Raw genomic sequence first — 26662 nt, 5'->3', positions numbered from 1 at the left:
ATTGTCAGGCTGCAGCCAGTCGTAGCTGGAAAACCTGGCCGATGCAAAGAGGGGATTCTCATTATCTCCAGGAACGGTGAACACCCAGCTGGCTCTTCCTACAATCAACACCTGTCAAAGGTTCTCGCGCAGGACACGACAGCGTCAAACAGAGAGAGTTTTGTATACCCGGAGGGCACGAGCACAATCCCGGCAGTAATAAAACTCGGGCAGACCGTGTTGGTCCTGTAAACGTAATCTGCAAAGTGTTAATTACAACCTGGCGCCTCTGTGAAGCTGGAAGTCAGCTGAGTCGTCAGCGGCGTCCCCGATCTCCTTCCTAAACAACACAGCTCGAGCCGTGGCGACAGACCTTGGAAACGAGATTTTCTCTCTGTTGGGGTTCCTGTTTGAATGGGCTGCTTTAAACAAATTAAGAGTCAGTCAGATGCTGTGTTTGCGTGACCCCCTTCATCCTCGGGGGTTAGGTTCGGGGGTAGTAGGGCAGGGCGCAACCAGAGAGCCCGCGTTGTTTGCTGTCATTCACGTGGAGGGCCGAGGGTTTGTGCGTTTACTGCACACAAGCGCTCCTCGCAAGTGCCACTCAGGGTCCATCGCATGCCACAAAGCCAGGAGACGCCACGGCTGTGAGGCTGCATGGATTAATCGATTAGCGAGAAGTCGGCCTGCTGGAAATTTGAGCTCTTGCTCTGCACTTTTTTTTAAGTAATTCCAGCTTCTCCATGTGGAATCAATCAAAAGGATTTGTTCATATGTAATAATAAAACCTGTCTTTTCCCTGATTGGTTGAGGGTTTATGGGTAAATCTGTAAATTTATTAATCGCCGCTCGTTATGCTCACTCTGGTTTTCTGGAAACTCTGCCCGCGTCTCCCGCTGTAGCCCCGGAGGACAGGGCTCAGTCAATGAGCCCCGCCCGCTCTCAGATTTTGTTATTTTGTTATTGTGTAATGGTTTCCAAAGGTTGATGGATGGCTCCTCTACAGGTCTCCCTTGAGGAGCAAACCCCTCTATCTAGACATTAATCTACTGCTGTGAGACAGACACGCTTGTTTAGCTAGCACAAAGCCCAGTAAGCTGTTGTCTCTGAGAAAAACCTGGCCGTCTCCAGAGCCACTGGAGGCAGCGAGGGCTGGAGCCAGAGTAATGACCTGTGAAATTCACCGATAGAGTTGTCGTGTTGCACGCAGGTCCGCCGGCACCGGGCCTTGTTCACAGCCTACTGCTGGTATCAGTGCTCCTCTCCTGATGCCGCTCAGCCAAAAAGACTCTTAAAAACTCTTAAAACTCTTAAAAAAAACAACAACTTTCGAGCTTTGTTTTCCTCTAACGAGTCGCCGATAAACCGCCACTGAAACGGACCGGTAACGAGCTGCTCCTTGGCTAGTTTTGTTCTAAATTGTTTGGTTAAACTCAATATCTGAGACTAATTTCCACTGTGCTGTATCATAACAGCGCTCTCAAATATTTACTCGGCTTTGCCCTGTGAAACGGTCAATATTCCCTCTCCCTCTCAATCAGATTAGGATGTGAAGCTGAAAGTTGAGGAGGGGGAGCCTTTGACGGCAGTAATGAAAGTAGTTGTGTCTTCCCGAGAGCAGATTAAAGAAAGATCAGAAGGGCAAACTTCCCGCTGGCCTCTTATGTCTGGTTGATACAGTTTGACTTAGTTACCCCAGTTTCACAGCGGAGGGAGATTTCCTCCTTATTCTTGCCCCGTGGGTGTTAAAGAAACCGCTCATGGGAGGAGAACAGGCTTATATGTCAAAAACCGCTTGGGTACATAAACGCCTCTTCCTCTTCATCATCCTGCCTCCTTTATTCTCAGTTACTTTCTAATAATGCTTCACCAAATTGTGTTATAACCTCATGGCTGCATGCATGACGCACGTAAACTGATTTGAGACCAGGAGTCGTAGCAGTTGAAGGCTGTAAGGTGGAGCTTTGCAGAAAAGATAAATGTCAACTTAATCGCGTTTTGATAACAGGTTTGATTTTGGAAAATGAAACATGCCGTAGCTTATCATGTCAATGAGACGCACACTGGGATAAATGCGCTTGTTCTTGTTGTGTGCTTTTGCACAGTTGTGGTTATTCATCTCCATGAGATGAAGAGCGCGACAAAAAGAAAAGTTCTCGATGAATTTGACTCGTTCGTTGTTGCTATTTTTTAATTTTAATTTTCTGTTTATCGCAACAATGTTTGTCCTCAATAATCAGTCAGAAATTAAATGTTTATATTAGTTTATATTATACATATTTATTTTTTATTTGTTTTAACATGTTTCAATTCAATTTATTTTAGGTTTGTTTTTTTTTGTTTTTTTTTTATTATTTTTTTTTTTTATCTTATCTTATCTTATCTCATTTTAATTTTTATTTATTTATGCTATTAGCATGTACAGCACTTTGTGAACTCTGGTTTTATGTTAAAGTGCTTTATAAATAAAGGTGGTATGGTATGGTATGGTATATTGGTACGTTAACAGTTGCCTAGTTACTTTATGTTATTGATATTTGGCTTGGACTGCCCAGAGTGTCCAGCCACGAGGTTTGGATGAGCAGACACTGAAACTGTGCAACCTGTGTGCATAAATAAATATTTTTAGTTTTAAAATGAAACCAATAAGTGTGTAATATTAAAGGTTTCTTTCGCAGTGATGCACAGGCACATATTCTTCTTGTCTAAGGTGAATATAGCTCTCAGTCTGGTTTCTATTCTACTGTTATTGGGTTTATTCAGGAAGTTAAAGTTGATCTCGTGTCAGAACTTAATCCCAATCCACAAAATCTTAACAAAATGGATTTAAAAAGCATATAATCTGTGAGTTTCCTTGTATCTGAAGTATGATACATCCCTGGATGTGCCTCAGGGCTCATGTTTAGGACTTTTTATCTTGATCCCTCCTCGGTGACGAAGCACAGAGGTGGACTCTGTTGCTGCTTTACGTTAACGTTGCTGGAGTCTGCTGGGCTGCGTACAATACGTGTTGTCTTTGGAAAAATGTTTCCCTTTGACCTCCCCGAAGCATTTAAGAATCAAGTCATCAAATCATTTAATTAATTAATTAGTTAATTAATCAAATCATTAATTAACTCTTTAAGTGTCAAGCGCTTGAGAATCGACGGTAACGATGCAAAGCAATTGTCAGCACTCTATTTTGTACCTCCTCAGACTGCAATCCTTTGTTCACTGCACATCACTCTTGTTATTCTGTTTTCTCTCTCTTCTATATAAATAAAGTGCTGCCTTGTTTTTCATTTCTTTTGTTGTTGTTTTTTTGTGTTAATTTGGTTAGGAAATGTGGTTTTGTTGTCTCCCAGAAACTTAATAAACAGCTCATCAAAAATAGTGCAAACTGAATTTAAACTGGGGTTGAAAAAAAATTATCTTGATCCCTCCTCGGTGACGAAGCACAGAGGTGGACTCTGTTGCTGCTTTACGTTAACGTTGCTGGAGTCTGCTGGGCTGCGTACAATACGTGTTGTCTTTGGAAAAATGTTTCCCTTTGACCTCCCGAAGCATTTAAGCATCAAGAAGCAGAACATTTTAAAAGCCAGATTTCCCAACTGACTTTCTAACCCAGTAGATTCATCTTAAATTTAAAAAAATAATAATTAATGCATTTAATTTTAGATTTGCTGCTTTTTTTAATGCTTTAACATGGCGCGACATTAGTTTTAAAAGTGTTTACAGAGCCAGGATGACATCAGATACCATGACTAATCAATAGGAATCCTCTCCGCCTGCTTGCCCTTCAGGTGTCCGTGAATTGGGAGGCGAGGAGGTGGAGTTCATCCGGCGTAATAAAAGTAAGCTGGGAGGAAAATGTGACAGATGTGGAGGCATGTGCCAACGAGAAAAGCGAGAGTGGGACTGTCAGACATGTCGACTCCGGCGCGGTGATGGATGAAGAGTGAGGTAAGACAAATGACATCGTCTGTCTGAGGCCGTGTTGTCATAGTGGAGGATTGCCGCTTGTCTTAACCTCTCAATATCAGAGAGCAAACTGAAGTTTGTTTACACTGCTCCAGTGGAGTGATTTAGAATGAGGGGCGAAGGAGACTCGGGTGTAGGTATGCTCGCTGGAGGGTTGGATCGGGTTTCTAAACATCCCCTTTGAAATCGAATAGCAACCATCCGAGGCATTTTAAACCCAACCAACCACGTTTGGAGAAATCCTCGAGGAAGAGAGGAGCCTAAAAACAAATACAAACAGAAAATTAAGTATCAGTCCCAATAATGGCCTTTACGTCCCAACATTAGCCAGCCTGAATGCAGCGATGAAGCAGAAATCGTTGGTTTAAGGCCAGCATGGAGTCATCCTTTAAGAAATAAGATTTTATAAATGTCACATCTGCATATAGATGTTTTTATTTCTCATTCTATTAATTTATTTTGATTTTATTGCCCTCAAAATGAAGTAAAGTCTTTCCTGCCACCAAGGTGAGCAAAGGTGAGTAAAATAAAAACCTGTAGGTAGTTTTTTTTCCTGCATTCTTTGTATTGACTTTTTATAAAAACGTTCAACAGTGCATCATGGAAAAAGCTCATTTCTATCTTTTAAACAGAGGCCGAGGTTAAGAAGAGAAGCTGATTGATTTACAGCCTCTTGTGTTGCTAAAACAATAAGACGTCCTGGGGAAGAAAAACACGAAACATCCCTGGAGATGAACTTGCTGAACACTCTTCAAAACAACTGGGTTTGGGGTGTGTGTGTTATTGTGATGGAAGACGGATTAGAGTCTGGCTTATTTTGCCAGGAGTCAGGTGTGGGGTGGGCGAGGGATCGGATCGTGGATCGGAGTCGGTACATCGGTGCCGGGGGCGAGGGGAGGCGAGGGCGAGGGCTCGCTTCCAAACCCAGCCTGAAGTCGCTGCAGGGCTGGGCTGTTTGGTGTGCGTGTCTGTGTGAGCGCACGCGTGCGTGTTGAGTTGGGGGCGTGGGGTGGGGATTACACTGTCACACTGTTCACACTGTTTATGCATACCAGGCCACTGTGAGTGCCTCTTTGTCGCGTAAGTGTTTACTTGAATTTATTTTGGGAGAATTCCACATGACTGGGACGGGGATCTCTATAAATTATGGAATAGAGCGCTTTGTGTAATGATAACTTCTGTCAGTTAGTCAGGCTGTGTGACAGTGTTTTTAAGAGCGTGTAAATACAGGGGTGGTGAAAGAGGGAGAGGGGCGTCTGTGTGTTGAAAGGTGCTGCAGACTTTCCTCTTCATTTAGGCTCCTCAGCAGAACAATAGCAGTGCTTTAAAGCGAGCTTCTTATACCACGTCACAACATATTTGACTGCAGAGTTACTCATTTGCTGTAATTGGATATAATTACATTTTACCCCGTTGAACACTTGGGTTTCACGTTTTAGTTGAGGATATAGCGTTACGCTTCATTTTTTACACAGGAACAAAGGTTGAAAGTCGGTCACGATTAATTGTGATTAAAAGTGCGCTCACCGGTACGTCTCGTTAATTCATGGCGTACACCGAACAAGGTGTTGGAGCCGTTCCTCGAGATTTTGGTCATGATGGTGCGCAGAGATCCGATTATTTTTGTCAAGTAATGAGTAAAGTAAGGGATTACTATTGCAAAAACGGTAATTAGATTACCGTTACTTTCCCGTAGGAACGCTGCGTTGCTGCGTTACTAAAACCGTGATTTTTTTTTTTGCGAGAATGTCTCATGACAGTGACGTAAGCGAGTGCGACGTTCGTGACAACAGCTGTGTGCAGATCAACAATGGATCATATATCGAGTGCAGAGAGAGTATGAGCGTGCAGCGTTTAAAGCGTGGAAGTACTGACCTTACTTTGAGTTTGATTCCATAAAAAGTGACAAAAACATTAGTGTCCGTTGTGCGTGGGAAGAAAACTTCTTTTTACAGCGAAGACAAACCCTAAACTTCCGAGCAAGCACCGAGTAGCTACGACGTAATGGGAAACTCACAGAGAAACTCGCGGATTCTTCCACTGACCGCTGCACACCTGCACCAGGGTAACCCTCCGCCTACCCCACTCCTGCTTTACAGGTGAAAATAGAGCAACAGGACCGCTAGTCTTTGACTTTATTTATTTTCTGATGTGTTTTACTTGCATCTATTTGAAAGACTGAGTGTAAACACAAAAAATATTTTATTTTATGTGCTGGAATGTGCAGAAAATAGGTTTAAACCCACCTTCATATAATATGTGGATTGATAAAGTAAGAGAAATTTACCAGATGGAGGAAATAACATATGCTCTGCGGATTCAGAGAGAATTGTTTACTGAGCGTTGGCGACCCATACATGCTTTACTGTTTCAATAATTTAGCATAGGTCTGTTTCGTTTTGTTCATTAATGGCTAGATTTGTCACATGTTATTTACTATTACATAAAGTTTTTGTTTTGTTTTCTTCTTGTTTTTGTCTGTTTGTTTGTTTGCTTGCTTGGGTTTTGTTTTGCTTTCCAGTTTTGTTTTGTGCTTCCTAATTGCAGTTCTTATTTTAATCTACATTTCTGTATTGCGGTTCCTGTAACTGTCCTACTTGTGAACATTGACAATGTTGTAAATTATAATAAAAATTGAGTTAAAAAAAAAAAAAAAGAAAATAGGTTTAAATATTAAACAAATTTCTTCCAGTCAGAGAATGTTGCAGATAATTAAATTTTTGCTTGATGCATAAAGTTAAAAGATTAAAACTAATAAAACAAGTTTTAAAAAGAGACTTTTCCATTGATTACATTTTGTATGATGATTATGCAGAAAAAGTAGAATTGGGCTGAAAGATCTATCACTTTATTACCTATTCAGGTTGTAAATCGTGTTTTAAAAAAGTAACTAAGTAATTAATTACTTTTGAAAATAAGTAATCAGTAAAGTAACGGGATTACTTTTTGGGGAAGTAATCGGTAATTAGTTACTGATTACTTTTTTCAAGTAACTTGACCAACACTGATGGCGCGTGAGTCTCCCGTCCCACTACATCCCAAAGGTGCTCAACTGGACTGGATCTGGAGCCCATCGAGGAGCCAGTTTGGACGATCTGAGCTTTGTGTCGGGATGTTGTCCCGCAGGAAGCAGCTATCAGAAGCAGCCAGGCAACATTTATCCAATCGTTCATTGTGTAAGTTTGGTGACACCATCACATCCTCAGTTTCCTGTTCCTTACCCAGATGGTGCCACGTGATTGCCTGATTACGTTCGTGTTCCCACTACATTCATTTAAGAGTTAGTCACAAGTAATTCCTGAAGTTTAGTAAAGCACACGTTGCTGTCAGTTCAGTTGCTTGGTGGAGTTAATGTAAGAAGACAGTTTAAAGCTCATGGGTGAAATAAACAGAAGTGGCCTCTTTTTTTCACATTGATTTAAAAGAAAAAATAATGAAAAGGGACTCTCTGCAAAGGAGACTGATCCCAGAGGCTGGTTACTCCTTTAATTCTTTAGTGCATCTTATCAGAAAGACTATGATGTCATTGATGCATCACTGCATGAGGGAAGAAGTGGGTTGCAATAAATTTAGAGATGATTTTAAACAGCTGAAACGGGAGTTAAACCATCCAGCAGCGCCGGATTGTACTGAGCTTTGCAGACATTTTTGTTCTGCCTTTCAGGGGGTACGTGGCTGAAAAGAAACGTCAAAGGAGGCACTGTAACAGACGGCTGAAGTCAGAAATAAAGGGGGCCTCTAAAAAAATTCAACAGTCCAAGCTTCTTTTTATTTCCCCGTCCTTTATAGTAGGGAATTAGCGCAGCGTGTTTACAGTACGGGTCAGTTTAGCCAGGATCGTAGCATATACATATAAAATCGGAACCTAAATTTAATAACAAACATCTCTGTACTGGGCTATGCCCTGTTTCAGTTGGGTCTGTGCCAGGACGGCTACTGTAGCTCGCTCCCTTCCATTACCTGACACAGAGGGGCTGCAACTCCCGCCCATAAAGGTAGTAGCTCCTCCCACTGCAAGAAATAACCATTATGTACTAAATTAACTCATAGCAGTGCTTATCCTGTTCTTATATCCTCATCCTATGTAGGATAATTGCTGTAAGAGGAGCCAAGCTGATTTAAAACAGCTTAAAATCAACATAACATCCAGACATCTCCCAAATCTCCCCCTCTCCTTCATACCGCTCATGGCACCTTCCCCCAGGAACCTGACTATAAAAGGAGTCCAGCAGGGTCTGGACTGGTTTGGCTGTTGCTGGGTCCAAACCAAAAGGCAACCGAGTGCAGTCAAGGAGAGGTGAGGAAAAACAAGCTCATCAAATCTGTTAACCCATATTTAAATCAAACTTTCATGGCAACAATACACAAGAGGTGTTCAGAGGTTACGGACTCTCCGATGGGTCTTTGGTCTACAGCTCGACTGTCGCCTGTCACAGGTTTGTGGGTTAGAGATGCAAAAGATTTGTGGACGGCCAAGCAGCACGCGTCCTCGATGCCAACACAGACCTGAGGACAATCCCATGGAAGTGAGCGTCTGCAACTGAATTACGGAAAGTAAAGTGAACACACGGGCTTATCAAGAGCACGCCATCAGATGAAGTTGCCGTGGAAACAGAAATCGGGCTTTATTTCTCTTGGCAAGCACGTGAAATTAGGAAGTGCAGTCATAGATAAGAACAAAATAACTGATTTTTAAAGAGACTGGCATTTCTGATTTTATGATTAACTTTATAAAGATTTTATTTTTGATGTATTAAGGTAACTGTGTTCAAGTGTAAGCGTGCAAACCAACAAACACGTTACAATTATTGCTAATTATACACTGATGAGCTCTCAGGTGCATGCACCTTCAAATGCAACAGCACCATCTAGTGGTTGTTATAAAAGTTGTGCACAGGACTTGTGTTGGGCTCCTGCAGTGCAGAGATTTGCAGACTCACATGTGCATTTTTAAAATTGTTATAAACTCTGAATGTCTCCTCAGCATCAAGAGAAAGTGATAGAAAACTTAAAATGCATAGAATATTTCTTTTTCTGGCTTCTTTTACTGAAGTTTTAATTTAAGGCAACACCTAATAAGTCTTCTAACATTAACCTGAGGATTTCACTTTGGTTGTATGGCAAGAAAACGGTAGCAAAATAGCAGTATTATTAATTCTAATGTTGGGATTTGTCTGAAACTGCGATGTTAAATTTATATAAATATAAAGCAAAGCAGCCAACGCCACGAAATGTCTCGTCTAAATAAATTAAAGAAAACCCCGAGCCAGACTGAAGAGTTGTACCTTTTTATTAGTCACTCTGACAATTGGTACAATACAAAGATTGATGACACTGTGCTATCCCCAAAAGGCTTTTAATTTGAAATAAATAGTAAGGAAAACATTCAATGGAGACGGTTAGTAATCTAAAAAAAAAAATAGCAACATGTATATGAAAAGTTCCTTTATCAATAAAACAAGTAAATATAAAAACATAAGAAGTCATATTAACACCTTGCATTACCCCGTAGTTTGTCACACGGTGCTGATTACACCAGATATCACACCCAGTCTGTGGTGCATTGCTTTACATTGTATACAGTGTGCAGCAGCCACATGAAGAAGAAGACCCTAACCCACAAATGTACCTATTACACATGATGCTGAGTGCAGTCTACTTCTGTAAGCTGCACCTACACCACTCGTATGGTTCCAATTAGGCCACAAATATTGTAACAGGTCATCCAGCAGGGCTTTTCTTTTCCCTTCCAGTTTCACAAGAATACAGACGAGGAAACAGAAACGGTGTAGTCTCCAGTGGATGCTCAGGAGAACTCCTTTATTGAACAACCTGAAATTCTAGCTATCTTTGGGGTAATGCCTTTGTGTTTAGAGAGAAAGAAAGGCACAGTCTGCAGAGCAGGATTAGACACAAGAGTTCAGACGAAGTGCTTTGTTGCTGAACTCCTCTCGAGGGAGCAGAAAGTAGCGCGCACTGTTGCGGTTTCTTTTCCGTTACATCAGACGGACCCTTTTTTTCTCTCGCCCCTCCGGGAGGCCGAGCCTGCAGCTCCTGAACCCGTGCACGAGGGGTGAAATGAGAAGACCACAGCTGCAAGTAACAGGAAAAAACGACAAAGAAAAAAAGCCCTTTCAGTACTAGGCACCGGTTTTGAATCACCAGTACATGCTTGATGAAACCTGGTCATCTGTAGTTAAGCTGTCCATGCCTGACCTTTTCCGGTGTGTCTGAAAGGTTCGGGTCCTCACAACAAGAGCGCTTTCCTCCAAAATTTCCAGTCACAGAAGACGCAAGTTGCTGGTGAATATCTCGTGGAAGCGGTGCAAAGGAAGAAGAGCGAACCTCAGCCGGGGCCCAGTCTTATCTGAGCGTCGGAGGGGAAACGGAGATACCGTATCTGCCTGTGCATGCTTCAGCCCATTTGGAAAACTGCGCTGATAAACTGGCTACATTGTGGAATGAAGCTTCTCTTTGAGCTGATAATGGTGCGCGCAGTTCAACAGCATGTGGAGTCAGTTCAGATGTGGCGTTTTCTTTTTTTTAGTACACAGAAATGAAGCTGTTGCTGGTACTAACACAAGATTAAACAGCATCGAAGTCCAATACATTGAGACCTATATAAAAATATATATAAACACGATGATGATATACCCTGGAGGGATTTTTTTCCCCCAAAGAAATGAACAAACGAGAGGTAGCTAATTTCAGAAACGTTACAAAAATAAACCCTATCGACTCAACGCTAAGATTTAAACTGGCTGAGCTATCGAACGACGTGGATTCACAACATTAAGAGATTATTCAAACCTAAATGAGCTATCCATAAAAGAAGCTAGACCTCCTGCTCACACCAGCCGTTCATAATTTCTTCATAAAGACGTTCCTTCTATCTGCTGTTATATAACAAAGCAGGGATACCTCAAACAGAGAAGATCAATGTGGATAAATGTGTGAGCGTTAATGTTTTGCACTATTCAGCCGCCCGTGGGGGGGCGTTGCTATTTTAGCCCAAAGCTAAATGTGATTTTGATGAACCGCTCACAGGGGAAATGTTTTTATCAGGTTTGATTTGTTTTTTTACATGAGCAAATAAATAATTACTATCAATAAATGATTTTTTTTAATACCTCACAGTCTATCGTTGACTACAAAAAGATAAAAAACAAATTGACCCATTCATTCATTCATTCATTCATTCATTCACTCGCTGGTGTTTCTTCAGTCCTCTCAAAACTTGAATCCACTCAGTTTGCAGTCAAATCAACAGTTGCGAATGCTGAAGAAGCCCACGCTGGTCGGCGACTCCTTGACCGTGACGGTAACCAGATTAGCTGTAACATCCGTTACGAACACGTGTTCGATCAGGCTTCTCGTAGGCTTCCAGTCCTGGCTCTGGACCGCTACCTGTCCGGCGTAGGAAGAATCCTGATCCGAGTCGGAGCTGCTCTCCTCCTCTCCCGTGCTCATCTCGTTCATTTTGGCTTTTTTGCCGTCTTTGGAGGCCGACCTGTCCTGCTGGCTCTGGGCCTCTGTGGGGGATTTATGCACGCCGCTCCTCTCCAGCCTTCCTTGGACTCTGGAGGCCTGGATGTCATTGACCTCTCTGACCTTGTCTGTGCCGGGCTGTGTTTTTCTGGCCTGCGGTCTTCCGGGGGTCGCGGGACTCTTTGGGGGTTTACACTCTTGATTTTGTGTCACGGGTTTCCGTGCTGGGTTTGCAGCATTTCTGGGGCCTGACACTGGCGCCGTGCCGTTTCCAGGAGCATCGTTGCTTTGCACCAGTTTGTTCTGCAGGTTGAGGGGCTGAAGGCCCTGATTGGAGGAGACGTTAGATGGCAAGGACGCTGTTTTAGCACCGGGTATCCGCTGCGCTGTCGTCACAGGGGCCGGAGGCTTCTTTTGTCCATTCGGGGAGCTTAGTGTATGCTGAGTGGTTCCTTGAATGGGGTGTTTGGATGTATTCAGATTCAGCGCTGCTACGCCTTTTGATTTACTAGGAGCTGCTTTTAAATCCAGGCTTGTCCCGCTGCTCATACCGGAGACGGGAAGTTTACTCTCTGTGACATTTCTGCTTTGGCTGGACTTGTTCAGCGGGAGAGAGGAAGGCTGGACCGACGGCCTGCCAGATCCCACGGAGCTCAAGGAGTTTTTAACAGCACCGACCTGGGCGAGGGAGCTTCTGTTCGGACCACCCACCGTATCCCTGGCCGAGCCCCGGTGGAAACCCATGAAGGTAAAGCTGGCCGGGTGAACCGGCTTCTTGATTGCTCCTGGAATATCCGTATCTTTGGCAGTCTTGCGCGGGCCCTTGTTCTGCTGGAACTCCTTCACTTCGGAGGGCAGAGGTTTCCTACTCCGTTTCTTGGGAGGCTCCTGTTTCGCCATGACTATCTGCGCCTTCTTCTGAGGGACGGGATTCAGCTCTCTTGTTCTCACGCTCGGGCTGACTTGTTTAACTTGGTCGTCCTCGTCATCATCATCCGAGGACGACGAGGAAGAGGAGCACGAAGACGAGGAATCAGACGAGGACGACGACGAGCCGGACGAGGAGCTGCTCGACTTCGGAGCTTCAGGCATGTTTTCCTACGTTTTTAATAAGAAGGGAATGTTAGATACTCTGTTCGGGACTAAATCCTGCAAAAAATCCAAATCATCTTTTGAATCAAACTTACAAGGATTTTCCGAGGCCGTCCTCTGGGCCTCTTCCCTCTTTTACGCAGCAGAAGCTCCTTTTCCTGCTCTCTGTAATACGTCAGCAAACATGAAACAAGGAGTCACAATTATTAAACATATTTCATATTAATGTTGTGTGTTGCACGGCAAACTAAAGCGCGGTGCATCTTAACGTAGACACTTACTTCTTGTTGAATGCAGCCAGCAGTCTCGGGTCGAGGATATTTTCTTGGGGCTCCCAGCTGTTGTGTCTGAAACGAGCAGACGTGGCGAAGCATTAACACACATTTTAGTGTTAATCCGAATCAAAAAACTAAAGGTACTCCACAGTTTGAGGAGTGCTTCCAGATTTAGAAAATGACTTTTCAACAGAGTCCATTCATTGAGCGACACAGGGCTCTGTTGTTCCAGCAGCCATAAACCGAGCACAGGCAGTCCCACACTTTATTTAAAGACCTCTCAGGTGAGCTCAAAACAGGACAAGAACAGAAATCGAATAGTCGGGAGATTAAAAAAACACTACAGCTAGTGACAGCTTGGCTTTATAGAGATAAACAGACCCGTGTAACCACAAAGTCATAAAACACCAATTAGTAAACAATATCTTAATATGTAGACCGAAGACCCGTCTGTCTGTACTGCACTCGTGGTTTGAGAATGATTTAAACAGCTACAAAAACTGTTTATTAGACAGTAATAAGGACTGAGTGGATGACAGAAAAAGTTAAAAATCTGATCGATTCTATACATCACACCATACGTGAGGCATCAATCAAACTGCTGACTTTAGGTACTACACCGAATCAGTTTCTTTCACTTCCTTTGTTTCCACAACAAGCACAGTTGTGTTTGTTGAGGCAGGAAGTAAGCGCATTATTTTGGGTCACGGAGGTTAACAACGCGAGTGGGAAGTTGTAAAAATACAGAATTTCTTTTTTCCATCAACACAAATAACTTTGTTTTGCAGAGCTTTGTTGGTGGTGCCTGCACACGATGTCAAAGGCTGGCTGTTATTGAATTTGCTCATTGTGGCGTTGTTCTTGTTTGTTTTTCAATCTTATATCTGAATCTGAAGTTTGAGCGTCCGCTAGCTTGATTCCTGAGTGTGGCTGCATCAGTGACTAATAATTTGATAGTGAGCATAAATGGAGGAGAAAATAACTAAATGGGCTAAGTGCAGAAACAAACTGAAAACAGGCTTTTTCAATGATCACACGCATGTCTAATGACCACTCGCTTTATCGGGAGCTGGTGAATGGCCCATTCTGATCTGCAGTCACCAGTGAAATAATCAACCCCCACCCTTTCGTTGCACACACACACACACACACACACACACACAAAGGATGTGGTTCTAACAGAAAGCCATGGAGCTGGCAGGCAACAGTGTGCATTGATGGTGGATTACAGCAACAATGTGAAGTGAACAGAGAGGGCAAGTGACAAGAAATGAAGGCGTAGTGGAGATTTACAGGCACAAACATGCACGGATAACACACACTTTGAGTGGAACAGCACAGAGAAATACTTATATATACACATTTAAATCAAATATCACGTAACCATCGTGAATTTAGGATGCCCCAGTCCGAGTCAAAGACAAAAAAAGGATAAACTTAAAAACGATGAATAAAATCAGCCAAACGTCATAACTAAAACGAATAAGTTGATGTATAAAAAGCTGAATTAGCCCTAAAGTATTTTCTTTGGCTATCCGATAACTTCCAAAACGTAAATATCGAACAAAAGGAAGCAAATGTGTATTGTGTAAAACCCTCAAATGGAAATAACGGAGTTTCATTTTACTGCGGTTGAAATTTGGATTCTTGTGCTTTTATTTATTTTTTAAAAATAAAAAAAAAAGTTTGGGTTTAGCTAAAAGCAACAAGCGACACGCTGTTGTTGTTTTCATTGTTTCGGCCGGAGCAGCACCACTTGTACTTACTTGGATGACCATCCCCTCCACTTGACGAGAAACTCCAACTTTCCCTGAAAGAAAAGCCCCAAAAGAGAAACAGACCGTTTGTAAAATAGGAGGAAAAATACGTGGATAAAATCTAACACCGCGGTTTCACAGCGCTGACCTTTCTCATTCGTTTGTTTAAGATGCATTCCGCATCAAAAACCTGCTCTCCCACGGCGCTCAGTTCCTCCATGTCTGCCTTCGCCCTTGCATAAGAATCCTTTATCAAAAGAACAGCGCGGCGCCCGCACGGCGGAATTACGCTGGGACCAAACCGGATGCTCAAGGGCCCGCCTTCAAAATAAAAGCGCCAAGCGCCAAAATTCAGCCAGAGGGCTATTTTCAATTTGATATAATTTTTTTAAAGCATCTAGGCTTATATAACGACACAAACTGCGCTTAACATGAATGCAAAAATATCAAGAAAAAAACCAATTAAAAACGTATACAGTCAGAATATATAATATTTGATGCCATGTCTCTCTTGGAAATGAGATTTTTAATCTCAATGAGATTTTTTTTTACCCGGATAAATAAAGGACTAATAAAAAATAAAATGCACACAAAAATTGATTTCATAATAGAATAGTTTATTCTGTTAATTTTATGCACAAGATTTATTTTAACATGGTTTACACAAAAAACAAACTCAAGCATGTAAACCAGTTAAATAACCAGTTCACGTAGTACAAGTTTAAAGGGCAGCCTGCTGATTAAAGTATTGTATTTAAATAAGTTCCATACAAGTCTTAAATGTTATGCTAAAAAGAAAAAAATGAGGGCTCAGCTAATGAGAACTAAACAGCTCTGGCGTACATTTTTAGCTGTGCAAGACAAATTAAAGTCGAAATATATATTTGAACTTTTGATATATAGACAATAATATTAAAAAAACCCGGAGGGTTTACATTTATGTTGAAAGTTGCAACCGGAAGTGTTGAGCACCCGTGTTTAACTTGACATTTTTATCCGAGGAGAGGCGGCAACTGATGAGTATGTGGTTCCTCAAAATATGTCACTTGGCAGCCACCGTAGACGTGTATTCACTTCTTTAAATGAAAGTAGAGACGCGATGGCCTTAATATGATGATTGCTACTTTGTTCTCAGCACCTTTTATCTTAATTTAATTGCTCACAGCCTCACCCCAACACCTCGTTTTGCTTTGTGGCTTTTATGTTTATTTAGTACATAAAAGTAATATAACGTTACGGTAATGGTCTCAGATGTTTATATTCCAGTGTCCCAACACAGCACTGCTTATTGATGTTTATTCCCATTTAATTACAGCAGATTTGAAAAAGACCTAAATGTTCTTCATTCATGCATAAACCAGGGCATCTCCAGTTAAACTTGTTCTGATCCTTCTCTTGTCACTTTGTATTATTTGAAAATAGCTAAAATAATAATTTACACTCTGCTCTTTGGGTTCTAATGCAATTTGCCATGAAAGAGAATCATGCAGAAGGTCCATCCACTGGGAGCTGCTTTTAAATCTCTCTTCATTATTGTGATGTTCAAAATGAAGTTTGATGTGCGTCTTCTTTTTCCGGAAGATCTCTCAAACTTCCTGATCTGAAACACAGAAGTAAAGAAATTTTACTTGGATTGGACAGTCTCGGTTGTTGTGTCACTTCACCCGTTGCCTACTGGTGGTGGTCAGAGGGCCCGGTGGCGCCAGTGTCCGGCAGCCTCGCCTCTGTCAGTGCGCCCCAGGGTGGCTGTGGCTACAATGTAGCTGCCATCACCAGTGTGTGAATGTGTGTGTGAATAGATGTAAAGCGCTTTGGGGTCCTTAGGGACTAGTAAAGCGTTAAATACAGGCCATTTACCATATAGATTTTTATTTCTCTTGGATGTATAACAGTTTTGAATGAATAAGTCATTACCTCTTTGTCTTGCGTTTCTGCTTGAGTAGTCGTTGGACCACTGCTGCTGCAAACACTATGACAAGAAATCCAGCTACCGCAGCCAATCCAGTGAAGGCGTTTTTCATGTACTTCCTGTGTGAACTACTTTCAGCTGAAAGAAGAAAGAAAAACAAAAAATTCACACATTGAAGATTCAATTTTTTTATGAAGCCTTTTGCTTTAATATTTCTGTACTGACATAAAAAATGTTAGTGTAAGGAATCACATTGTTACATAAAACAATTGATACATAAAAATGTATCAATTTTTATTTGCTTTCAGAGCTCAAAGACAACCTGGTCATGGAGCTTGGAAAAGAAAGCGCCTGGACTTCTTTAAGTTTCTTCTTCAATAAGACCACATGCTGAAGAGACCCAGGTATTTAAGCCCTAGTGGGAGCTGTCTCTTATGGAGGGTCGTTGACCCACTATTGATTATGTGCCTCATCACATGGTGTGAAAAACGGTGTGGGCCAATATCCTTAGATTTGTTCTATAACTTTAGTTTTGGTGACAGTTTGAGCAACAGAAGTACTTGCTTACATAACTTACTGTTATGATAACCACATATTATAACTTTCGTATTTGTGTGTTTACATCTGCATGTCTTGCTTGCTTGATTTGTCTGACTGTGTCTTGTTTGCTTGCTAGTTCAGTGATGACTTTGTGCTTTACAAATGTGAGAGTTAAATATGGCTCTGTTATATATTTCATAAAAGCCAGCAGGCAAAGGTGTCTAAGAAGAGATCGGTGCATGTTAATGGCTGTCCAGCATAACAGTTATCTGTGTGGTGACCAGTCTAGGGGTGTGGCTAAAGGGGGAGGGGACTGCAGTGGTAAGGACTGAAGAAAGTGTTTGTCAGGGAACAACAGTGTCGTCCTGCTCAATCTGTTATTGTAGATATAAAGTTACATATACAAGTTGTTGAAATGTAGGGCAAGTTTTAACTGGTCTGAGGTTTATTTTTATAAAAATTTCTGAGTTTTCATAGACAGTTTGACAAGTTTTGGGTCGGCCCAAGTGGTGGGAAAAATCCTATTATGTCAAACAAGTAATATTGTTATTTATTTTTAATATTAACCTAATTTTTAATAGAAAGAACAATAATAAAAATGGAATAAAAGAAAAGGCACAGAGTGCATCCTGACCTGATGACTTCATTATTACATCACACATGTAAGTGTGTTTGTGACCACTGAAAAACATGTGATCATATCAATAACATTTAGTATCTTACCTTAGTTTGATGATACCAGATAGTAGACACACCAACATGTGAATAATTGAAGAATTATTATTATTATTATTTAGATCAGAGGTGGGTTGTACTAACTAAATAATATCTGGTTTCGATATAAGCATTTCTTCGCCTTGTTACATCAGCGAGATGATACATGTTTGAGATTCACTTTGACTTAACACATCAATGAGTCATCAGTGAGTTGTTCTGGCTGACATATTCATTTATTACTATGTAGTGTATTCTGACTCACTCCCACATTTGCCATTTTTCCAGTCAGATGCTCAATAAAACACCAAATGTGTATTAAATCAACAAATTAACCAGTTAATTCTTTCCTTTTGTTTTAAGAGCCAAATCAAAGGATACATTTGTAACCTGTATTAATGTTTTAGTATTCATCTGTAACCATTGGGTCTTGGGCTGAAGATATCGAATGACTGAAAAGCACAAAAGCAGTAGTAAGGTGCCCATTTCTGCTGTTTTTATGAAGATTAGATGATTTTGTGAAGTTTTCTACTTTTCTTTACTTTCATATATGAGCTCTTTAGACTTTATTGGAGGAAAAATGTTTTCAAACTCTCCTCGAGAACACCAGATGTAATTTGTAGTTGTAACCTATAGCAACCCTACATCTGATTTGGACACAACTAAAGTCAGAAATGATGGATGGTCGGCCCAGTAATGAAGGAGCAGGTGTTGGAGCGACACACTTTCAGTGCCACGGGGAGAGACTCATTAGTTTGATATAAACTCACCTCGAGCAGCAGTGCTAGTAACCAGCATGTGTTTGGTGGCGTCGAGATGGCCGTCATTGACCTCCGGCTCGATGCCCAGGATGTGACACATCAAGGGGTAGATGTTCACCGTCTCAAAGGGCCCCACCTTTAGGTTTTTGTGAAACGCTGGACCCACTGCCCTGAAGAAAGGCTTCATGTCCATCGCTTGGTTGTCATAGCCATGCTCTCCCTTGTTGAATTGAACTGGGAAATACTGCAAGGACAGGATGGATAACTTAACTCTCTTGACCCAGTTTGATAGATTCAATTCGAATCTAACTTTCAAAAGGTAGTCAAATAAAATAAAACCTCAGCAGACGTCCACATCTTGGTCTACTCTCAGTCAGTCAGCAGAGGGAGGTATTGACCAAGCCAAAGCGGATTGTCTACATTGTGCAATGAAAGCCCTTTCACCCTTTGTGACTGCTGCCAGCCAGTGATAATGCCTAAATGAGAACGTTAATCCAACTCGAAAATGTTCATTTTCATGAAATACTTTAGATTTCAAATGGTTTCATAATTAAATGTTATATATAGTAGTTTTCCAACACATTTCCAGAATTGAGGATACACAGTTGTCTCTATGTTATGTAACCATCTCAACATTTTTTTCCTTCTCTTGGATCAAACTAAAATGAGTATATTAAAAAAAAATGGAGGGAACAAAGAGCCAAATTTCCAGTCCCAACTTCCAGACCTGGGATTTAACACATTTTGTCACTGGATTCCTCTTTTTCAGGGTTTTTAAGACATTCCACAATTTTAAAATTTCCTCTTTTAAATTAAGTTGTGATTTAATGGTTCTCAGTACTGATGGACACATCCGCTTGCAAAGTTGCTGCACAGCAGAGTGACTGAGTGAGTGTGGAGCCAAATGAAAATGCTAATTTTGAATTTTGAGGCATGAATAGCTTCATGAAGCATTTGAGAGCGTACTGCATGTCATCAGCAAGGCCTGGATTATCCTGAGGACGTGCAAATGCACTTGATTAAAATTGTAATGTACTAAGATTAGAATTTAACTCCTTGCGTCTGGCTGAAAAGAGCCCAGTTTAAGTATTTTCAATGAGCAGAATTTAAGTAATTTAATTATTTCTGTAGTCAAGAAATGAGGAAATTTGTAGAAAAAAAGCCCAGATGGCACGTACAGATAATTAATCTGGCTCTTTATCGCTATAGAAGTGCTTGTCGTTTAGAATCCTTATGACCACCTACGTAGGTCATAATCACATAAATTGCCTGGTTGTTAATAAGTTACAAGAAGAAGTGCGAATGTTTGCCGAAGCTGCACTTTGCAGTTTATTATGTTGCACGAGAACAAACGTCAGCTCTCTACAGTGAGGGCGAATGAAAGGGAGAGGAACTGATAAGACTTTATCGATTCAGATTCCGTTATCGATATCATTTATCGATTTTAATTGCGTCTCATTAGCTTTGCTTTGATAGCGTAGCAGTTATAGCAAAGACATTTTGTGCTGTTGGAGAAACTTCCCCCTTTTTGTTGTCACCGCTGTAGGGGTCATTACTCAAAAGTTATTATTACATGTATACATTTTTCTTAAAAGTAAGGACGTTACTTAAGTCCTCCAAGGAGACCGTAATTCATTATCCTACTCGCTAGATTACTTTCACGTTACTCTGTAAAATAGCTGAAACACACGTGGTACGAATGGTTCATAATGTTAAATATAGAGAACATACAAATAATTTGTTTATAAAATCGAAATTGTTGAAATTTGAAGACTTAGTGAAATTACAGACATTATTATTTATGTGCAAGGCAAAAGATAACACATTACCTCTTAAGTTACAAAGTTTGTTTGTATTGTGTTCAGGAAGTGGGGACAGTAGAAGGAAGTTTGACTTTAAGCTTAAGTTTGCTAAGACCACACAAAGGCAAATGTGTCCGACAGTTAAAGGTATAAGAATATGGAATTCTCTTGAAGATAATCTCAAGAGTTCTCAAACATGCACCGTTTTAAAATGTGTTACACACTTAAAAGGATAAATCAGTATGAAGAACATGAAAGTAATTAGGGCTAAATGTGGAAGAAAAAATTTTTCATTGCATTTAATGCTGTATATTGCTGATTATATTGGTTTGTTGTTTAGTTTTGTATTGTTACATAAAGATACATGTTAGAGGGTTTTTTGGGGGGTATTGGCACCCTCTTGTAAGAATATTTGGATTGCAGATAGGGGGCAGGTGCTAACAAGAATTTGTTCTTCTTCCTGCTCCTTTTCACCCATGGGTGCAGTGTCATATTAATGGGAAGGAGGTTCTGTATGTAGGAAAAGAAACACTGTTGAACCATGTGTGAAATAAATAAAGAAATGAAATGAAATAATTACATTTCGTAATTTAAACCTACAGGCTGCTGTAAAACTATAAAACTAGCTAGAATTGCTACCACACTTTTTGTGGTTGTAAACTTTCTCGAGTCACCGGAATCCTATGAAATGACCATATTGTTGCAGCTTTGTAAAGACCATTGCTTCTCATGCACCGGCTTAGATAAATAAGTATAGTTTATTAGTTCTAGTTTGGTTGTGTTTGCTTTTATTAATGTGCATGCTTACTGTTGTAACGCCAACCTTGATGATTTCTTGACTCTGAGCAAGTGGTTTTAACGTCTGGACATCCCTGAGGTCACCAGCGACCTATCTAGGGTTAGGGTTCTCATATATTTAGGCATTGCATTTTTTTCTGTTTGGTGACCCAAACAGGCAGTAATTCTGTACAAAGGGTTAATGTTAACCAAACTGCTCATTTTAGCCTCAACCCTGATCCTCATACCTTTGAATCGGGGGATGTTCAGAGTCTCTGAAGCTAACCATCAAACTGCAAAAGACTAAGGTCTAAACATAATCAAAACTATCATCTCCTGGCTGATAAACCTATAACTTTACCCTCCACTTCTCCAACTTGTGGACTTTCGAGCTTGTTATCTCTCCGAGGGAAATCTTGCTGCGTACAGTTGTACCACACAGCAGCTGCTGACAAAAATGGCACTATGTGATGCCCTGGCATGAGTAAATGTTAGATTTTGGCACGTATGATTGCTGCTGAAGATCTTGTCTGACAGCTTGTCAGGTGAGAGTGTGAAAAACACAATCGAGCATCCGTCAACGTACCCCGTTGATTACGTATCCAGGGTCGGCCCATAAAATGATGGGGAGGATGCGATCGTTTTTAGTAAAGCGAAGGCGCTCTGGCACGTCCTCCTTCTTGTACACGTGGAGATGTGGATGCGCCCCTTTCAAGGCATTGTAAACCGCCTCCAGCTTGCCTGGCTTGGGCAACAGCATCCCGGAAGGTCCGTAGTCCACCAAGTGGAAGGACAGGTCCCCGAATGAAAAGCCTGGGATCTTTGACAGGGTGATTTCCTCCACCAGACCATTACGATACACGGTGGTCATGCCGTGGTCTGCCGTGATGATGATGTTGAGGCGGTGAGTCAGCCCGCGTCGCTCGGCTGATTGCCGAATATAGCCCACCGTTCGGTCCACTTGTTTCACCATCTCTCTACGTTCATTCGAGTCCGGACCGTATCTGTGGCCTGTACCGTCAGGCTCGCCAAAGTAGAAGGAAACAAAGTCCACGTCCTGGTCTCTGAACCAGCTCATCACTTTATCTGTGTTTTCTCGCCAAGTGGTCTCGTTCTTGTAGTTGTAAAGCTGCGGCTCCACTTCCTGCAGCATAGCAACCTGTCCCTGGTAACTGGAAGCTGTGCCAGGAAAGTGAAGAGAGCCAGCTTTTAGGCCCTGGAAGGTTAGAAAAAAACAAGGCCGCATTAACATAAACATGACATATGCACTTGACACGCTGACAAGTATGTGAAAGCTACATCTGTTCATACTGTGGGTCAACATGCTAGGAAAGCACATCAGTAATAGCCGGATTTTGATTAATTTTCCTTAAACCTACAGCTTAACCTTTGAAGCAAACTTCGAGCAGCTGTCATTTGCATGCCGTTAACATCGACGCCTGCAGAATTATTTGCAGCATAACTGCGGTGATCTTCCTGAAATCATTCGGCGAGCCTTCAGAGGTGTTTTGTCAAGAGAAATGGTTTCTATTTCTGTAAACAGCGAAACAGTCTCTCACAGTGATGAGATGGAAATTGTGCTGCGCAGACCTGTCTCTGTGCTGTGATCCAGATAGGCAGAGTGCCATTGTCCCACCACTGATTCACAAACTGAGTCTGATAGTACGACTTCTTCTCTCCGGTGGTTGTGTTGAAAAACATGTTGTGGATTACCCCGTGATTCTCGATGTAGCGGCCTGCGGAAGAGAATCGCCGTCAGTCGGCTCGCTCTCATTATTCAGAGCGTGACACATTCACATTAAAAATTCTATCAACTTAACGGGCTGAGTGGCATGACGCTTTTGGACAAGGTCTTGCGACCAACTTTGGAGATTAGAGGAATTTAATTTCAAGGAAGTTAAATTTCTTTTAGCAGGCGCTGATGATTCGAGAGTCAAAATAAAAAATAAAAAAAAGGAGCAGAGAATTCTTCCCTCAGTCATCCAAGCATAATCATCTTACTCAGCTATAAAAGCCATTGGACCCTGGGACATTCAATTACAACTAATTCCTTTTTCCTGTGGCTTTTTCAATACTTGCAAAGTAAACTCAGAGCGGTTACTCCTCTGTCATGATATGCAGATCCCCTGCTAAGTAGAAGCGCTGCTGTAGAAAATGAAACTTTACCTGTCAAGAGGGTGAAGTGTGTCGGACTGGTGATGGTGAGGTACGGAGGGGTGACATACTGGGCTTTGACGCCGTCCTCGGCCATTCGGTCGAGGTTCGGCGTGTCCACGTCGCGGTCGTAATCCCACCGGAAACCATCGAATGAGATCAGCAGCACCTTCTGTCTCTCGTTGTTTACCGGCGCGCCGAGGACCGATGAGGCGCAGAGGGCGCAGAGGACGCAGAGACTCGCGGTCCACAGCATGGCGAACGTAGGCGCCGACTCTGCCGCTCAGCTAAAATCTGATTTACATAAAAAGCCACCTCATGAGGTTTGTCAACCCACTAACTTCTGAGCAAAGTTTCACCAACTTATCTTATCTCATTGATTGAAGCGACCTAATCTTTTCTGCATGTTTATGGGCTGGCTTTATGGCAGCGAGTCGTGTTCTCAGAGAAGTTCCCCAGTTTTCCTCTTGAGGAACTGCAGTAAAGCAGATTAATCTCTCCAGGCCTCGCGGCTGTTTGTTTTCCCCCTAACTCGCTTGTTGATGTTGTCTTTCTGTTTGTCTGCCTGCCCGTCTGTGTGTCGGAGTTTCTTGTGAATCACTGACAATGGGGGGATGACACTTTGATGGGTTTCACCTTGAGTTGGGATGGTGCATGATTGATCTGACACCAAGAAAATAAAGAGGAGAATGAGAGTATATATACTCGTCAGATAGCAGTAGACTCAAGGAAAGAAAAGACCCTAATAGAAATATTCATTTTAATAACTCTAATGTTTAAATAGCTCCAGGATATTGTTATAAGGTCTTTAGAAATCCACATAGATTTCTTTCAGCAATGACCATGAGGTGGACAAACTGTTAAAAAAATGAACAGAAGCCTCCTCGGCGCTTTAGTTCAGATCATACCCGGTGTCCCCGTCCAGACGTTGTATCTATAACTGTGATGTAACCTTATCGACGTCCATCAAATTGCTAGACAAGCTAACTCTTCAAATTTGTTCTTTATTGTGTGTGTCCTTGACAGAGGTTCAAGGGACTAGTCTAATCTTTATGGAGATAAGGGATAACATTCATCAGCTTTCATTTACCTTATTCATATGCATTAGCTTTCTCATATTAACTCTATCTGCTTGCCGTCCGCTGTCAGCAAGATTCGGATGAGTGTTTTGGACTGCTGAGACTGGGGAAAGTCTCAGATCTCTGCTATGAGAACTTTATCAAACACCCTGAACTTGGTGGGCGAGCAAACTTCATCTGACCCTCTCAGTCCTGTATAGAGTTTCCGTGGGGATCTTCACATTTTCTTGAAGAGGAAAAAGTGTGTTTTTTGCCTTTAGCACTCCCTGCTGCCCATACGCAACCATGCAGAACACCTTCCCCAGACACAAGGCCGAATAAAATGCACAGCAAAAGCAGTAACAGTGCACAGAATAAGACCATGGCATGTCTCGGGGTTGGAGCATGACTTTCTTTTAGCAATGTTCATATGTTCATGTGAATTTTGACTTTTGTTTAACTTTTATATCACTTCCCCATCCTTAAGAAATCTTAGATAATGAAAAGTACATATTACAAATTCCTGAATATGTCACCATAACCCCAACCCCCAAATTCTTAAAAGTCAGCTTGTCTTCGAGCGTTAAAACGTGGTTCGTTTTTTTTTAAGTTTAGGACAACTTAACTGAAGGGAAAAACTCCCACGTCCTGTCTCACACCGTTGCTGTATTTTATTGGATGTGTCACTCTGAGCAATTTCACTCTGTACACAAAAAAAAACACATCACAGAGCTGTAAATGCAGCGCATAAGGATATATCACCCAATCAGATGGACGTGAATCAAATAAGAAACAAACAAATCATCCCCAAACTATTTTTTGGTGCAGAAGAATGCTTCAAAAACATGTTATTCTTGTTATCACAGACTCAAAATCTTTAGATGCACTGGGTAGATGGATTAGATTAGATATTGCAGCTAATGTGCATTTTTTTCTGCAGCTCAGAATGCTTGCAGTTGTGCTATTTTTTCATTTCCATGCACAAACCCATTCCCTCAGACATGTTTAGATCTCTGCATTTTCTTGTATTTGTCAGGTTGAAAAGTCAACAACTCATTTCACAAACAAGATATCTGTTAAAACATTTGAAATTCTCCAAGTGCTACAAAATGTTGACTTTTAAATCAGAATTGCTAATGAAAGTGGAGTGAGCTCCCCATATAAAATACAGAAACCCAAACCAGTGCTCTCTTTTATAAGCGAAAATAAATTCTTAACTGCATCTGTATTCTGCTCACTTTTGGGTTTGAATGGCAAGCTGTTTCTTTCCCTGCTGTGACTGGAAGTAGACCATCAAGTTCATGCCAGCGTGCCGAGATCGATGTGTTTTGAATGGCGAGCAAACAAACTTGTAATGCATGAATGGCTTATTATCAGGTTACGTGAAATTAAGTCCAAGCGTAAAGTTGAAACTGCAGGAAAAAGCCCGGTGGAGGTCCACTGTGTTGTTACGTTTCTCACTCAGCTACAAATACAGCACTTTAATACAACATAACATTAACGTTGCTAATTGCAGTGACGATGGAGAATATTCATCAGATTTTGTTTACTGTTTATCGGGGAACTGAAATGGTTGATAATCTCCATAGTTCAGAGCCTGAACTACAAGCCTATGCAACACATGCTTTTTCCATGTTTACATTTAAACACTTTACCAAGACTGTGCATTTGATGATGGATATTTGCATATTTATATTAAAATGTATTGCTCATTTTACTTGAACCAGTAAAATAAGCAGCAGACAAACATGTGTACATACGAGATGAAACGAGCAGCAACCGAAGCAGGGATGGGAACTGATAACAATTTAGCTATTCCGATTTATTGATATCACTTGTCGATTCCCGTTGGCTCTGCTTTAAGAGTCACCACCATCTCTAAGCAGCAATAAGGACTAGGGATGGGTACCGGTATCCGGTGCCATGATGGAAATGAGCAGAAATGATGAGGATGATGATGGCAGCAGCAGCCGTTCTTCTCTGCGTGAGTAGCTTAATGTTGTTCGTGTGTAATTTACGTTGAGTAGGCTAACCACGTTATTACATTAATGCATGTAAGGTGAACTAGCAAACACCATCATAGCTACATTTGGCTGTCTTCTTGTTTGATGGCAGATGCTCCCTTCACCCTGGCCAAAAAGGCTAAAATGACCAAAGAAAAAGAGGAAAACAGTTAAACATGAGGTTTTTGGACAAAGTTTGTGTTTTTTCCATTGTTTAAGCTGCTTCCAGCCAAGAGTGATACCATATATGCCCCATAGCTGCAGAAAAGGCTAACATTGTTATCTTTTTACAAAAAAACAGCTGAACATGAGAGGTTTTTGGACCAGTTTTGTGTTCGCCATTCTTTAAGCACCGTTTAAGCACCGGCACCGTTTCAAAAGTACCGGTTTGGC

At 41.5% G+C, this 26662-nt stretch overlaps 3 protein-coding genes across 3 annotated transcripts in view; 1 reads left to right on the top strand and 2 right to left on the bottom strand.

Annotated features, from left to right (window-relative positions):
- Nucleotides 1-26662, top strand: part of pctp (phosphatidylcholine transfer protein) — a 433835-nt gene that overhangs the window by 68129 nt on the left and 339044 nt on the right. The window contains exons 7-8 of the mRNA XM_085158210.1: nucleotides 3762-3921; nucleotides 16769-16864. The gene's annotated coding sequence lies outside the window, so the exon portion shown is untranslated. The remainder of the gene's footprint in view (nucleotides 1-3761; nucleotides 3922-16768; nucleotides 16865-26662) is intronic.
- On the bottom strand, nucleotides 7501-14832 carry cbx2 (chromobox homolog 2 (Drosophila Pc class)). The gene is made up of 5 exons (XM_085158183.1): nucleotides 14700-14832; nucleotides 14561-14604; nucleotides 12801-12866; nucleotides 12615-12684; nucleotides 7501-12525 (listed from the first exon to the last, which is right to left on the bottom strand). Exons 1-5 carry the CDS (start codon nucleotides 14769-14771, stop codon nucleotides 11203-11205), a joined length of 1575 nt encoding a protein of 524 aa, XP_085014309.1. The 5' UTR covers nucleotides 14772-14832; the 3' UTR covers nucleotides 7501-11202.
- On the bottom strand, nucleotides 15155-23992 carry LOC146519474 (ectonucleotide pyrophosphatase/phosphodiesterase family member 7-like). The gene is made up of 6 exons (XM_085158186.1): nucleotides 23221-23992; nucleotides 22645-22790; nucleotides 21641-22270; nucleotides 18485-18719; nucleotides 16466-16598; nucleotides 15155-16151 (listed from the first exon to the last, which is right to left on the bottom strand). Exons 1-6 carry the CDS (start codon nucleotides 23462-23464, stop codon nucleotides 16094-16096), a joined length of 1446 nt encoding a protein of 481 aa, XP_085014312.1. The 5' UTR covers nucleotides 23465-23992; the 3' UTR covers nucleotides 15155-16093.

This window comes from Neolamprologus multifasciatus, chromosome 4 (genome assembly GCF_963576455.1).
Source record: "Neolamprologus multifasciatus chromosome 4, fNeoMul1.2, whole genome shotgun sequence".
NCBI lineage: Eukaryota > Metazoa > Chordata > Actinopteri > Cichliformes > Cichlidae > Neolamprologus > Neolamprologus multifasciatus.
This window is presented reverse-complemented; position numbering and strand designations above follow the sequence as displayed.

What these genes read in the sequence shown, in the direction of transcription:
- cbx2 (XM_085158183.1), bottom strand. Translation starts at nt 14,771, where the DNA reads ATGGAGGAACTGAGCGCCGTGGGAGAGCAGGTTTTTGATGCGGAATGC. An exon ending in TAAACAAACGAATGAGAAAG is followed by an intron (nt 14,605 to 14,699) that starts GTCAGCGCTGTG and finishes CTTTTCTTTCAG; the next exon opens with GGAAAGTTGGAGTTTCTCGT. An exon ending in TGGAGGGGATGGTCATCCAA is followed by an intron (nt 12,867 to 14,560) that starts GTAAGTACAAGT and finishes TGCTCGTTTCAG; the next exon opens with ACACAACAGCTGGGAGCCCC.
- LOC146519474 (XM_085158186.1), bottom strand. Translation starts at nt 23,464, where the DNA reads ATGCTGTGGACCGCGAGTCTCTGCGTCCTCTGCGCCCTCTGCGCCTCA. An exon ending in TACTAGCACTGCTGCTCGAG is followed by an intron (nt 16,599 to 18,484) that starts GTGAGTTTATAT and finishes TTCTTCTTTCAG; the next exon opens with CTGAAAGTAGTTCACACAGG. An exon ending in CAGAAACGCAAGACAAAGAG is followed by an intron (nt 16,152 to 16,465) that starts GTAATGACTTAT and finishes TCTGTGTTTCAG; the next exon opens with ATCAGGAAGTTTGAGAGATC.